The sequence below is a fragment of the Acanthaster planci genome, linkage group LG01, assembly GCF_054643075.1.
Source record: "Acanthaster planci isolate LZ-2023a linkage group LG01, COTS_SCS, whole genome shotgun sequence".
NCBI lineage: Eukaryota > Metazoa > Echinodermata > Asteroidea > Valvatida > Acanthasteridae > Acanthaster > Acanthaster planci.
Window position 1 is genome coordinate 18,671,239 of NC_141777.1, and position 13,859 is coordinate 18,685,097.

The 13,859-nt window shown below is 41.8% G+C and overlaps 1 protein-coding gene across 1 annotated transcript in view; it reads left to right on the forward strand.

The window, feature by feature from the left end:
* Positions 1-13,859, forward strand: part of ndufaf5 (NADH:ubiquinone oxidoreductase complex assembly factor 5) — a 96,673-nt gene that overhangs the window by 60,485 nt on the left and 22,329 nt on the right. Inside the window, exon 9 of the mRNA XM_022232906.2 lies at positions 11,599-11,685. Coding sequence (XP_022088598.2) covers positions 11,599-11,685 — 87 coding nt within the window. The remainder of the gene's footprint in view (positions 1-11,598; positions 11,686-13,859) is intronic.

Below are 13,859 nucleotides of genomic sequence, written 5' to 3' on the forward strand. Positions count from 1 at the left end.
GGCTGCAATTGCTACATAAACATATGTTTCTTAAGCAACATTACATTTGAATGTGTATGGGCCTGCTACGAGACAAGAAGCAATCCAAGGAGCAAGGGATTTTAACCCTCATTTTCCCCTCTAGATCTACCTGTTTCTTCCAACAATAGAAAAGACAGTCTGAATTTCATTTGTTTTATGTGGATACTAATCATATTCAACCACCACTCCCCCCCTCGCCTGAACTCACGCATCTGGATTTTCTGACAGATTTCATTGAAATCATTACGACATCCATGCTTAATTACCAGTGTTACTGCTGTAATCAGATGAAAGGTTTGACATTTTGGTAGTTTATATTTGTTACTCCCACTCAGGTCAAAATCTCCCCACCCCAACCCCACTAGCTTTTAAGACATATGACATACATGTACATGTATACTTTGGAAGTGCAAATTTGCTGTCCATGTAATGGCCTGTTGCCTGTATTGTAGAAAGTCAACTAATGAAGGAAAATAAACTTGTTCAAAACAAATGCACCCTGCAGCATTTCAGTAAGGTTGTCCATCACAGTCTAAAATAGTCTCTAAAAATAAATACACTGGGCATACTAGCTGGCCCTTGACAAAGTTGTTTTGACAAAAAATGAGCCCCAGTTGTTCAGGAGTGTGTCTGCAGTGTCTGTAATTCACCAGGAAACAATCTTTTGACATTAATTTTGTCAGTACAGTAGTCCAAGTCCGTTGACACTGAAAATTGGCATTAGGATGATATGAGACAGGTGACATGCTCATCAGATGCACCCTGGGTTAGTATTTGTTTTTCCGTTTGCCCTCGACCTTGGACTTGCTGACAGCGAGAGGATTCATTTGTGGAATGGAATTGGAAAGGAACTTAATTATTGGCATGTGCGGTGTGCACGTTTGCACTTTATTGCAACAAGGAGAGTCAACATTCCACCGGTAATGAGGGAATTCATATGGAGGCTACTCATCCAATGTCTGCCAGATGGCTGTGTCCCCGCCCTCTATGTCATCTGACCATGGCACTGCTTCATGGACAAATTTTGTCCAGATCACAAATGGCATCTGTTTCACATCATGTGGACTTGTGATGTTTGCTCCGTCGATATGCAGGATAAGCATTTTTGTAGAACCGTATATGCCGGTACATATACATGTAACTTATCGCAATTAACAAAATTCTGTTTGAGCAATTTGTCAGACAATGAAACTTACTACATGGACATGGACGTGCACTTGTATGTCCTTGTATGATGAAGGGATTTGAAACCTCCTAAGTACTGTGGGCAGCACTCTGTGTAATGGTGGAGGGGGGCTATGATTGTACATGTACACATTCAGTCATTAACCATGTGTATCAGGCATGCAACTTCTTGGATCAGCCAATCTCCTCATTTTTTTCTTATAGTTTCACTTACATGGCTTGAAATATATTGCCCAAAACACACTTGATCAGTGAGAAGATAAATTACCACACTGTGATTGTACCAAGGCCATGTTTTTATCATATAGCCAACACTTTGCCCAATGGCAAAACATCCCAACATGGCAGGGATCTGTAAATTCAAATCCTGATACAATTCCTTGCAGTATTGTTGATGGAATTCCTGTATCATTACTAGAATTCTGTATGAGAAGTTGTTGAAGAAGTCTGCATTACTATATATGCTGGAGATGCTGGGCTTATCTCCTATTGGAGCAAACTTATGACATTTTTCACTCAATATCTCGATAGCTTTTGACTTGTGTTATGACGTGTATGCCTGAAAATAGCATACTGGGTACAATGTAGACGAAGTACGCGCAGTTCATGTTAGGAAACCCCAAACCACCGTACTAAAGCTAAATCTCTCACCACAAAAATTGCATGTTATATGGCAAACACATATATACATGTACATGTACGTCATGAGTAAAGTAATAAACCCAGTAAATCAGTTTATTCCACTTTGTTGCAGAAATAATACAAGAGTAGTACATGTGGACAATACATGTACCTGCGTACTGTATGCTTAGGTCGATCTACATGTATGGTACATGACAAAATGGCTGACCGAAAATAGCACTGTTTTTTGGGAGGGATTAATACTTGTAGTTGTTACTTTTTTGTCATTTACAGATTTCTATACTTGACAATAACTATGACCAGGGTATTCTTTTGTCATTTTTGCTAGCTGCATGCATGTGAAGATGACCTTTCTATATGCTTCTTTACATACAGTATACATGTAGATGAATGTGTATACATAGTATATCATATATACTGTACATGCAGTGCATTAAAATTAGTTACATGTACATTACAAGCATTGACAAATTCTGATTTGATTTAAGATACATGTAGATGTATGCACATTTCACCATTCCTGCATCACAATCCTGAAACAATTGTCTTGCATGCCTCCTGCATTTTCAGTGTCGGTCGAGAGAGATGCAAACAGTCCAAAACCTCTTACCGCAGACCTCAGTTTTTCATTTCCTATGATTTATGCATTGTAATAAACCTAATGCAGACCTGTCAAACACAGGCAAGGATACATTTCCCCGAGCGGCTCCCCGTGGGGGGGGAGGATGAATTCGCTTTGCAAGCGGGACGGGAGATTTACTGCCGGCGAGCTTGAAGATGTCTGGCTGCAAGACAACTTAAGGTATACAGCAGAGATAGTATTAGGTGGCAGGCTGTGATTGTTGCCCCTAAGTTATATCACCACAGCTCAATAAATTTTCCGCCTACTTAGTGACTACAGAACAGATACTGTAATTTTTCATTTAAAAGAGAGAGAGAGGAGTTGATGTTTCTAATCAAAGCCTACTGGTTGTTTTTCATTTACAATCTAACTCTGTAGTTATGGGTACCACAGTACAGTGGTTACTGTAATTGGGACTTGCTAAAAGAGTCCAAACTTTCTTCAGAGTGAGAAGTCTTTCTGGAGTGGACTTGTCCCCAGCCAGTTGTTATAGTCTTGAAACAAGGTCTTAAAGGTATAGGATTGCATCTATGTGTGCACATGTAGATTGTACATGTTGTGTTGATTGGTCTGCTTGAAAGCATTAATTTGGGTTAAGTTACTTTCGTTGAAGTGCCAGTCTTGTTTTTGTAGCCTTAATTTATCATTTTGTAAGTTATTGCATGATCTTTGTTTATACTTTTTGAGCAATTAAATTTTTTTTCTCACAACTAAATAAAAAGCCACGGACACAAACAAAGAAGACAACATATTCTTAGAATAATCAACATCAGTGCCCTTATATTCCTTACAGAAATGATGATTAGCCTTAACATTTTTCAAAGAATTCTTCCATTCTTTTTTTTAATTATTTTTAGTTGTCATAGCATATATTGCTTAATTGCTTGTTTGCTCTCATAAACTACCCAGCACACTTGGCCATAATTGATGAGGATCAACGGATGCAATACCAGAAGCCTACTTGATTGGACAAGTACATGTACATTTACACAAGCTTTTGTTTTCAAAACCTGTAAGGCAGTTTTGTGGATCAAACAGTTTGCCCTAGGTGGTTCATCTCAAAATTCATCCAGGAAAGTGCAGCTTATGACAAGGCGGGTTTCCCTTAGTGATTCAGAAAGAGGTTTTCTGCATGCGATGGGCATGGGTGTACATGTACAGATTGCGTGTGGGCAGTAGTCAGTGTGTAGAGCTCCTCAAATTTGCCCCTTCCTGCACAGAGCGAGAGGTTTCTTTCACAAATCATTCTTCAATTGCCCGAGAGACTTTGGAAAAAAGATACCCACTCAATTAGCCCAGGCCTTTGATGTCTGCCGCCTGGTGAGATCGTCTATCCATTGTCATCAACAGATGTATATATTACAGGGGATCATACACATGTCTGGAATAGTTTGAGAAGAGCCACCCTTGTGGAAGTTGTGATTTTTTTCTTCTAGGTTTTTTTTTTTGTTGTTGTTTTGAGTTGGGGGTGCGTGGTCAAGATGCACATTGTGTCTTGAGTCTCCTGGCAAGATGGATGTCATTTTGTAAATGCTTCAGAAAAAACAAATTTCTGGTTTTCTTTTTCTCTTTTGAGTCTTTGAACTCTCATATACAAATTTAAAACTTAAAAAACAATACAAAAAGAAACAAAAAATTCCCAGTGAGTAAATAACATGTTGCTGTTGATATTGCCTTAATGCCCACACCAGACGCATTATGTGACCTACCTGTACAGCTACACAGTGGCATCATTCACTGCTGCAGTTTTACTGGTGCAATGCAATGTCACACATTTATTTGAGCTCCGAAAGAGCAATTTACATGTAGTTGACAATCCAGATGTTACTAACCACATTGTCTAAAATCTTGTTTTTTTGTCTAAATTTGTCCCATTCCACAAGAAAGGGACCTTTAGGCTTTTTAGGGGGAGGGGGACTTTCTTTTTGGATATCTTCCCTATACCAATGTCAATCATTTTGAGGCATTGTATAACAGGATTCCAGTTGGCAAGTTTTAAATAAAAGCTGAAATTACAACTGCTGGCAGCAAAATCTACCATTTGCAGCCACTTAATCTTTTATGCAGAGCTGAGTACAATATTTTCCAGCCACTTCCTGAGGAATATAGCCAAAGTTTTTAAGATGCAGTAGTTGGACTGGCTACCCTGACGATGATGTGAATGACCTATTGTGAAGGAATCCATCATGAGTGCATTTGTGAAATGCATGTATCAATTCTCTCTGACAAAGGGTTTTGTCGTAGTGATCTTTGTTTGTCCTCTCACCACGCACATCTTCCTAAGCACATGGGAAAAGTTAGAGGGTTTGGTCTGCCTTTCTTAGAAAAATTGATGTCAGGAAAGTGTTGTTCTTAAATTAGATATAAAAATGAATGGACAGATACACACTGTACTGTATCCTCCAGCTTGTTTGGTGTTCTTATTCACATTAGTATAAGTACTTTGGGGCAGTCTTTGATGAATAATACCTGTATGTATTGTACAGATGGAATGTGTCTGATCATTATGCCAGCCCATCAGGAGTATAGTTACACACTTTATCTTTGCTGGGTTGTTGTAATGTTTACAGTGTGTTTACTTGATATAGTAGTCAGTCTAAAAATAGTGATGAATGCTTTACTGCAACTGCTGATGGAAGTCTAAGATGGCGGAATTCAAACCAAGGATACTCGCTCTTGTTTTCCTTAGGTCATTTACTTTGGATACAAGCAAGACCTTTACAGCACACCACGTCGTTCCCAAATTACAATGAGCTCTGTTGTTATTGTCTAGTTTAATTTTTTGATGACGTCTTGATGAGTGCAGATGAGCCTGTTATGATGACCTCATAATTGTTCTCTTCTTAGCATTTTCCTAAGGGGGGGTTAAGATGACCTCATACTTGTTGTTTCCTTAGCATTTTTGGGATTTCAAGCTATTCATGGTGACAGACGACTAAGATGGAAAGCTTGCGGTAAGCACCATGCAATATCTCTTTTTGAGTCTGTATGGTTCTGATAAGAACCGGAGCTCTCCGGTTCTTATCAGAACCATACAGACTCAAAAAGAGATATTGCATGGTGCTTACCGCAAGCTTTCCATCTTAGTCTTAGCATTTTTCTAAGGGGGTGGATTGGGAATAACAAATTTGAAGCTCCATCATAAAAGCACTGTGAACAAAAATGTGACAGTATCAATGTGTGGGCCTATTGTTTATGTTCTCATTTTGAAAGTCATTTTATTTTGTATCAATGAAAAGACTGAAGTGCCATACACACTGCAAGAGGAGATGCTGAGAGTTTTTTAAAGATTACACAACAAACACAGAATGTGGAAGGAAGAGAAAACTTGAGGGAGAAAACAACAGATTTCCCAGGCCAGCCAGCCGTGTTTTTCCCACATCCCCCATGAAAACAGAATTGATTTGCTGGCTATAGCTCCGGGCATTCCTTTCACCATAATAGCTTTATTGTTCTGATGATCGATAGACAAGGCATTAAATAAATGACAGTTTTGCTGTAAATAATTTTTTCTGCAATGGTGGACGAACTACATGTACATGTTGGTTATTGAATTCACCACTGATATTATTGAGTTGTGTTTTGAGCATGAAATGCAAAATCAACCTACCCAACCAGTCACTACATATTCAAATTTCCTAGGTGCCTATTACTTATTCGCTGAAAAGATTTGATCCCTTGTGGTGCACCCTGACCTCCCACTTGTCTTGCTAGGCATGTTCGATTTATCGTGTTTCCATTTTCATTACATGGTTCTGTGTTGATTTGATCATCCATGCTTCTTGAATAAAGTATTACCTTAATTATCACACTTCGTAGGGTAAGAGTGTTTTTCTGGTGTATATTTTGTGTTCTTTTCTTCTCTATTTTTTCTTGTATGTGCACCCTGCAGGTTGTTTACTGTCGGTATTGTGAGGTTTGTTCCAGCTACACCTGTGTCTACCCCACCAATAAATTACAGGCCTTAGCCGGTTAAATTTAGGGGGTCGCTGTCAGGATCTGTCATAAACATGTCTTCTCCGGCTACCAGGACTAGGAAAAGGCCTTGCCGTCGTTCAGAGGGCTCCAGCCAGGATTTTGCCAGGCCCCTGGATTTTCCGGCCCCACAGAGCTGACGGGGAAGCTCTATGGTCGACAGTGGAAGACCCAAGCAGGGACACCGCCAGCATCTGGCAAGGACCCTGTCTCCTTGGTCAAGTGCTGACCTGGCGAGCCAGTTGGGACTCCAGAGAGAGTAGTACCCCATCAGATGTCTCTTGGGCCCATCCACGCCACGCCCTTCGCCCGACATGGCCCAGAGGAATCCACGTGGCGTTCCAGCCAGGGTTCCCCCTTGACGCAAAAGAGTACCACCCGCCGTTCGACGTCGGTCAAGAAGACCATTTCTCCTGTGGTCCCTGTGCATACTCCCTCTTGCCCAAATACCGAAGTCACCCTGGTTCTGGCTTTCAACTTGGCATCACCAGGTCATCGGACCTCATTTCTCCTGGTCCCTCTGCCCGGAATTCTGCAGTTTCCGTTGACCTCGACTTGGAACGCACCCCGGGCATTCCGCCTTTCGTGGCAGACTGCCACCTCTGCCACCGGGCTGCCTACCACCTGGGCTTCAAACCACCACAGCCCATCCATTGCTTGGGCTTTCAACTGGGCACCACCGGGTCATCGGACCGCTTTTCTCCTAGTCCCTTTCCCTGAAATTCTGCAGTTCCCGTTGACCTCAACTGGGAACACTCCCCGGGGGTTCCACCTCCCATGGCCCTGTCTCCTATCTCTGCCGCCAAGTCACCTGCCACCATGAAAGACAAGCATGAGCACTCCTCTTCTTCATCAGATTCCTTGAAACCCAATAAGCAGCACCCCTTTGACCACCACGAACATACCTCTGTGGCTTGGATGTCAGCCTTCCAGTCCATCAATGAAGTTCTGACCTCCATCGTACGGAATTAGAACGCCACCTACTTCCTCCACCCTTGATCCGTTTCTGTTGGACCAGCCTCTTCCGCTTTCTCCGACCACGAGACATGATGACACTGGGCAGGGATCCACACCAGAATTGCACCAGCCAGGCGTTCTCCCGCAGGAGCAGGCCGCTCCCCATGGGACTGCACATGACTCGGAACGAGGCACTGCCCTGTCCCCATCCAGGCAACCAGCATTGTTTTCCAAGGAGGACAAACTTGATTCCATTAGCGGCCTCACTCCATCCGATTGCCGCCTCGGTCCTTAGCAAGTGCTCGGCCTGTCATCAGCCGCTCTCCCAAAGGAGGACATCAGTCACAGCTTGTTTAAATGGCACAGCATGACTGGAGTCTTCCGAGTAAATTTTTCCAAAACTCCCTCTCGATCGTTCATGCATGAAGATATTCTAGTCTCTAACCAGAACTTGGCACTTGTCTGAGTGTGCTCCAGCCTGATGCAGTCCTCCACTTAACCACCCGCCAATCTACGGGGCACCCCCGGCTCTTGACTATTGCATGGCCTTACTTCAGTCCAAACAGGTGACCATGTCTTTGGTTGAAGATGACATCTATTTCATTGGCATCCTTACCCTTATGACATGTTCCAGATTCTCGGTCCTCCATCAGCCTCCCTTCCAGAGGAAGACACTGACCACACCCGTATCAGTCAATCGACTGCCCCACGTCTTCAGATACTCTTGCTACTGGGCTCCCAGGTGTGAAGTAGGCTCTTCCCTCTACCAGACCATTCCCCCTTTTGATCTGTAGTGGCCCAAGTGTATACAATGCCGGGCAACGCATGCCGTGTGTCTCCTTGTCACCTTCCCTTTATCTAGGGCCTTCCAGAAGAACGTCTCTGAGGCAACTACAGTGAAACACTATTATAACAAGATCCTTGGAACTTTACAAAGAACAAAAAATAATAATAATAGAAATTTTTCAAAAATATATTTCCTGGTTTAAATATGACCTTGTATTATCAATGTCCGTTTTATCTGTTTTCGACTATAAATGTATTGCAAAAGTCCATCGGGCTCCCTCCTCATATGAACATGAGCCATGGTCCCATCTATCGAGGTGGCCATTACCTGCAGATGCCACCTACTTGTAGCCTCCGACACATCTACAGCCTGGGCATCCAAATGTAATCCAGACAGTAGCACTTTCTGGGCCAACTTCCGGATTGCTGCCCCAGTGAATATGCCATCGGTATGCAGACCCAACCTCGAGTCTCTGTCACAGCCTTATGGGTAGGCCTAGCCAGGCCACTTGGAAGTGAGTCCACACCTTACCTGGTGATCTATAATGACCACTACAGGCCTGAACCTCCCAGCATTCGATACTACTTCACCAGGCATCCAGACAGAAACAAGCAAATAGCGTTTCCCGGGCAGCCTTCCTATCTTTTTTAGCTCTGCCCTTGTGGATTTGCCATCATGATGTAGACCTACCGCTGTGTCTTTCCAGTCCACATCCCCAGGCATCCGAACCTAAATGATCTTTAAGTCATTGGGGGTTTTACACGCCCCTTGGCACCCCATAATCTGGAGTTTTCTCAAGGGGAATTGAGGCACCGGTAGCCGACATGGCTTACTTTCAATTTGACATGAACGTCCTCAATACCCTTCTGCATATTCTGGAGCTGTACACTGCCTCTATAAAGACAACTTTTATATTACTTTTATATACTTTTATAGCAAGCCTTCCATTAGGAACTCCTTGCTCAATAAAGACTGACACCGACTTTATCTAGGTTACATAAAGTTTTTGTCTTGATCTGTGACCTATTTCATCTCTTTCCCTCTTATTGAAGTAAATTCCTGGGATGTGAAAAGAGAGTTCTTCTTTCCGTCTCGGGTGCCCTTATTTGAATTATCTTGAAGGAAAGCCCTCTATAACTTGCAGTCAGATTTGAATACGTCAGGCCACCCCAATTGTGTACAATAATATTTATTTCTATATACCTGATGGTCAAACAGTTAATTTCCATGTGAGTTCCAGTGAGCCATTACTCTTGCCATGATAGCCCCCTTTTCTGTGTATTTAAACAGTATCAGACTTGCTTTTTAAGCTGTCCACACCCCCTTCCCCCCGTAACATTGAATCTCGTGTTCAAGCGAAAATTCGTACTTTATACTCATACTTGCATTTCTGTTAGGTGTAACATCCCTTGCGACCGTCATTTAGAAACTTTGACGCCCCTCATCAAGTAGATGGATCCCTTTCCTGACCTGTAATCCCCGCTTCTGATGATGTACATGTACTGATCTCCCTGCTGATATTCCTCACCTTCCCTTGGAAGCTTTTCGTCCATTTCCTCCCCTGACTTTCAGGATTCTTCCTCAGTACTTTCAGTTTCCTGAGCATTGACCCCAAGCTGTGATCTTTTCCCTGAAAGCTTTCAATCGACTTTTGAGGTGCTGTTTACCACACTGTGGTATTTTATCAATCAAGCAAAGGAATTATGATGCGAGCCGAGCATAACCCACACACATGCATGTAGCTGGCAATTGGCAAGGGATGCACATTGAATTGGCTCTATCCATAGCATGTGTGAAAATACATAGGGAGATACACTAATGGCCTTAATTGCAAGGGTGATGGATCCAGGGATGGGGGAGATTAAGGGAGTGTCTCTATGTGTCCTTTTGTGGCATTTTTTACTTGCTTTGGGAGGGAAATCATCCCCCAGTCTATTTTTGTCATTATACATGTACTTCAGAAACTTACAAATAGAGACCTACATTTAATTTTGGAGGGTGGCATGGCCCCTTGGATCCACCAATGTGTCCATGTACATGCATGCACTCCATGGACCTATACTGGTACAAACAGTACATGCTTGACAGACAAATGTAAAAGTTAGCCACCGCTACTTTTATTACATAAAGATGTTACAAATTGTGTGCACATTCTGATGAAATGTTTCCATAGTACTCTCCACCATTCCGCATGGAACCTGTGTGGGCATGTGAGCATATTACTCATGTTGCCCCTGTGAATAGTTGCTCAGTGCCGTGTACATGTACTACTGTTCATGCAGGGAGTCTGTAGCCAAAAAGTGTACATTTATAGCAAATGGTATAATTGGGCAGTTTTTGTTTTGGTGCTGTTCTTCCACTGGAGCAAAACTGAAAAATACAAAAAATGGAAAAAGAAAGGAAAGGGGAGAAGCTGAAAAGGAGGAAAGGGGATGAAATTACTCATTGGTTTGAAAATACATCTGAATGGACACCCTTCTGCTGTTGAGTACTCAGAAACCTCCCTCCCCTATCCTTACACAATACCCATCACGACAAACTCCCACAAACTAAAGGAAAATTTTCACTGATTTTTTTGATGTACATGTATGGTTTGAAAGAGCAACTCATCTCTGATCCTGATAAAATGCAAATGTCATGTGAGTGCCACATTGTTAATATGCAGTTTTCACTGCTTTCTCATAAGTATCTCATTTTGTTGAGGTAAGTTTATACACATTTGTACTTTATAGGTCTTTCAGGAAACTGAGCCTAGAGGTTAAGATTTTGCCCGTCTTCAAGGCATGATCAACACAGCATATATTTGAATCAGTCTGTGAAGTTGAGGAACATGTGGGAATATGTCGACATTTTTTACATTGTGGTTCAAACAGAATCAACCCAAGTTTAAGGTGATTGTTCACTTCCTGAAATTCCTGACACTTGGCTTACCTTTCTGAGCCACCCTGCAGGTGAGGTATGTGGGGCCACTCTATAAAAAATGTCTGTTTCAAAAAGTGTTATATTAAGGGTCAATTGACCGATTTTATAAAATCACTAAGACCTCACATTAAATTTCCAAATACTAGGAATCATGGGTTGGGGTTTCTGCTGTGTATTTGGAGGAAATTGGCATACAAACATTGAACTTAAAAAATGGCGTGGTGTCGCTACAGTACATTCACAGATTTTATTTTAAATGTCATAATGCCCTGAAATATTTCAGAATGACTACAATAGCCACAACCAATGCTATAACTAACTGAGAAAGTAATCTCAATGACCCCTTATGCCTCATCTGAAAAAAAATGCCCAAATTTCCTGACACATTCCTCAACTTTGTGGACTGGCGCATTTCAGAATTAGTGCACTATGTACATGGACAAGCTTTTTTTAATATGTTGTTTGGTTTTGATTTGTCTATCGGCAGGGCTTTGCTCCACACATCTCCCCGTTCACAGACATGCAAGATCTTGGTAATCTACTGACAAGAGCTGGGTTCAGCATGCTGACAATCGTAGGTATTAATTGTTACCACTGGTAAAGAACCTGTATTCGGATAGGCCCAGTGCAGATGTTGTGCTGTAACTGCCATAGACTTGCGTCCACTGCTCATGTGACCCAAAAGTTGCCACCAAACAGTTTCATTAGTTACTTTTTTTTTCATTATTTTTACGCATAGGGCGCATACTTCCCAACTCAACACAAGAAGCAAATCATTTGCCTAGCCATAGATCAAATGCTCAGACCTCTAAACAACATAGACTACTACAGTACAAACCTTTTATTTTGAATGACGTGATTGGCCCATCCGTTTGCATGGGCTTGGAATTGACCAATGGGAATGATAGCTTTTTTTAATTTCTAGACCATCACTTTTTCAGATGATGTTCCTTTTGAAACAATTGAAGAAATGGTGAAAAATAATGCAAGAAGTGTTATTAAAGAAATGATTAATGAAAAATACCCTCAAGTGTTTTCAAAACTTTTCAGCCACTCGATCGTTTATGACTTTCCATTCTCATGGCCCAAGGGTCAAACTTTAGCAAGTGCAGCGGTTGTGTTTGGTAACAATTTAATGCTTCAGTGACATTTGCACATACGTGCTTAGTACCCATGGATGAATGACAGTGCGTACAATATTTTGTATTCATCGCCGCACGTGTAGCGTTGCCTCATCACTACCATTCAGAACAGCTGTGGCACAGCAAACTGTTGAGCCAAAGGATGTTGTCATGCCAAATTCTGTGCATGTACAAGCCAGATGATTCACCTCCTGCTGTCCCAAATTTTCAAATCAAATTAGATGTATTTGGGTTTGGCGTGTGGGGTTAGCATTTGTATCCAGACCAGGCCTACATGGGTTTTGCCTTTCAGATTTCAGCCTAATTAGGTTGCAAGGGTACAGTTGTGGCTGTCTAATTCTCAGTCATGCTCGTAAGTTTGGCTCTGACACTTTGGCTGTGGTCCCTACCATTGTTTATTACAAAAGCTCAGGTAGTTGAGACCAGTACATGTTCATGCGGCTCTTAATGATTTTTATGGTTGTTCCGCCAATCCTGGGTTTTCTTTTTTTATTTTAATATTTTTTAAATTTATTTTTAATTCTATTTGTGATCAGAAATCTGATTCAAAGTGTTTGGCTTAGTCATTTCCAATGCCACACTAGGCATTAGTCTGCTATCCATTCCTATTCAACAACTACATTATGCAGGTTTGTGTTAGTGCATTTGTATGTGTATGAAAGCATGTTTAGGATAGTGCACAGGCCTTGGTCTTTGCAAAATATGCTGCTTAACTTGTTTTATGCGTCAAATTTGGTTGTGAAGTTTCTCTGTTAATTTAGAGATTTGGAAAGTAATTTATGATTTATGTCAGGACATTTTACGTCACAGCCTATTTTACACTGTCAATAGACCCTATGCCATCCTTGTCCTCTTCTTGAAGAGGACAGCAGTTTTATGAGGAGCACGTCTGTTATAAAAACACTGATATTTTGAGAATGAAGTGGTAGGCATACTCCCAGCGCACGTTCCCAAACTACCCATGTAACTGGATTCGGACATCAAATCTGCAGTCGTTTGTTGTTTTCTTGTCAAACAAGGGTTAGAAAAATGGGTCAATACTTCATCGTCGTCTCCTTGTCCCCGTTTGCAGGGATTTGCTTTTCTGAACAGTGTACACAAACTGTTCGCTCAGATAGGGTATTAGGTTTCTCTGGTATTGCTCTGAAGGAAAGGAGGTCCACATTGCTCTGCTTGTTAATGGCCATTTGATGAAGTTAATTGCCCGGGTTTGCTCGTATGCCACAGTGAGCTGCCATGGATCATTTTGCAAAAGACCACAGGTTTGCGTGCCACTAGGTCTTTGCGGTTCTCTGCCAGAGTCAAATAAAACTGATTCCTAATATTTGCAGTCGGAATCGAGAAAGTTCACTTTCTTTAAAGTTGATTCTATGTGGTAACTGTAGGTTTCCTTGAGAATCAATTCTTGGCAGGTCCTGACAGTGAGAGACATGAAAGCCAACTCCATCATCTTTAAAAAAACAAAACAAAACTAGAAAGTGTGGGGAGCATTAGATTACAGTATTGATATAGAGAGAGAACTGAAACGGTATGCACACCACGTCACATCATGTCCACGGAGACTGTGAGTCCAGAATGACTGTTATTTTAAGGCATGTTTGAGAGA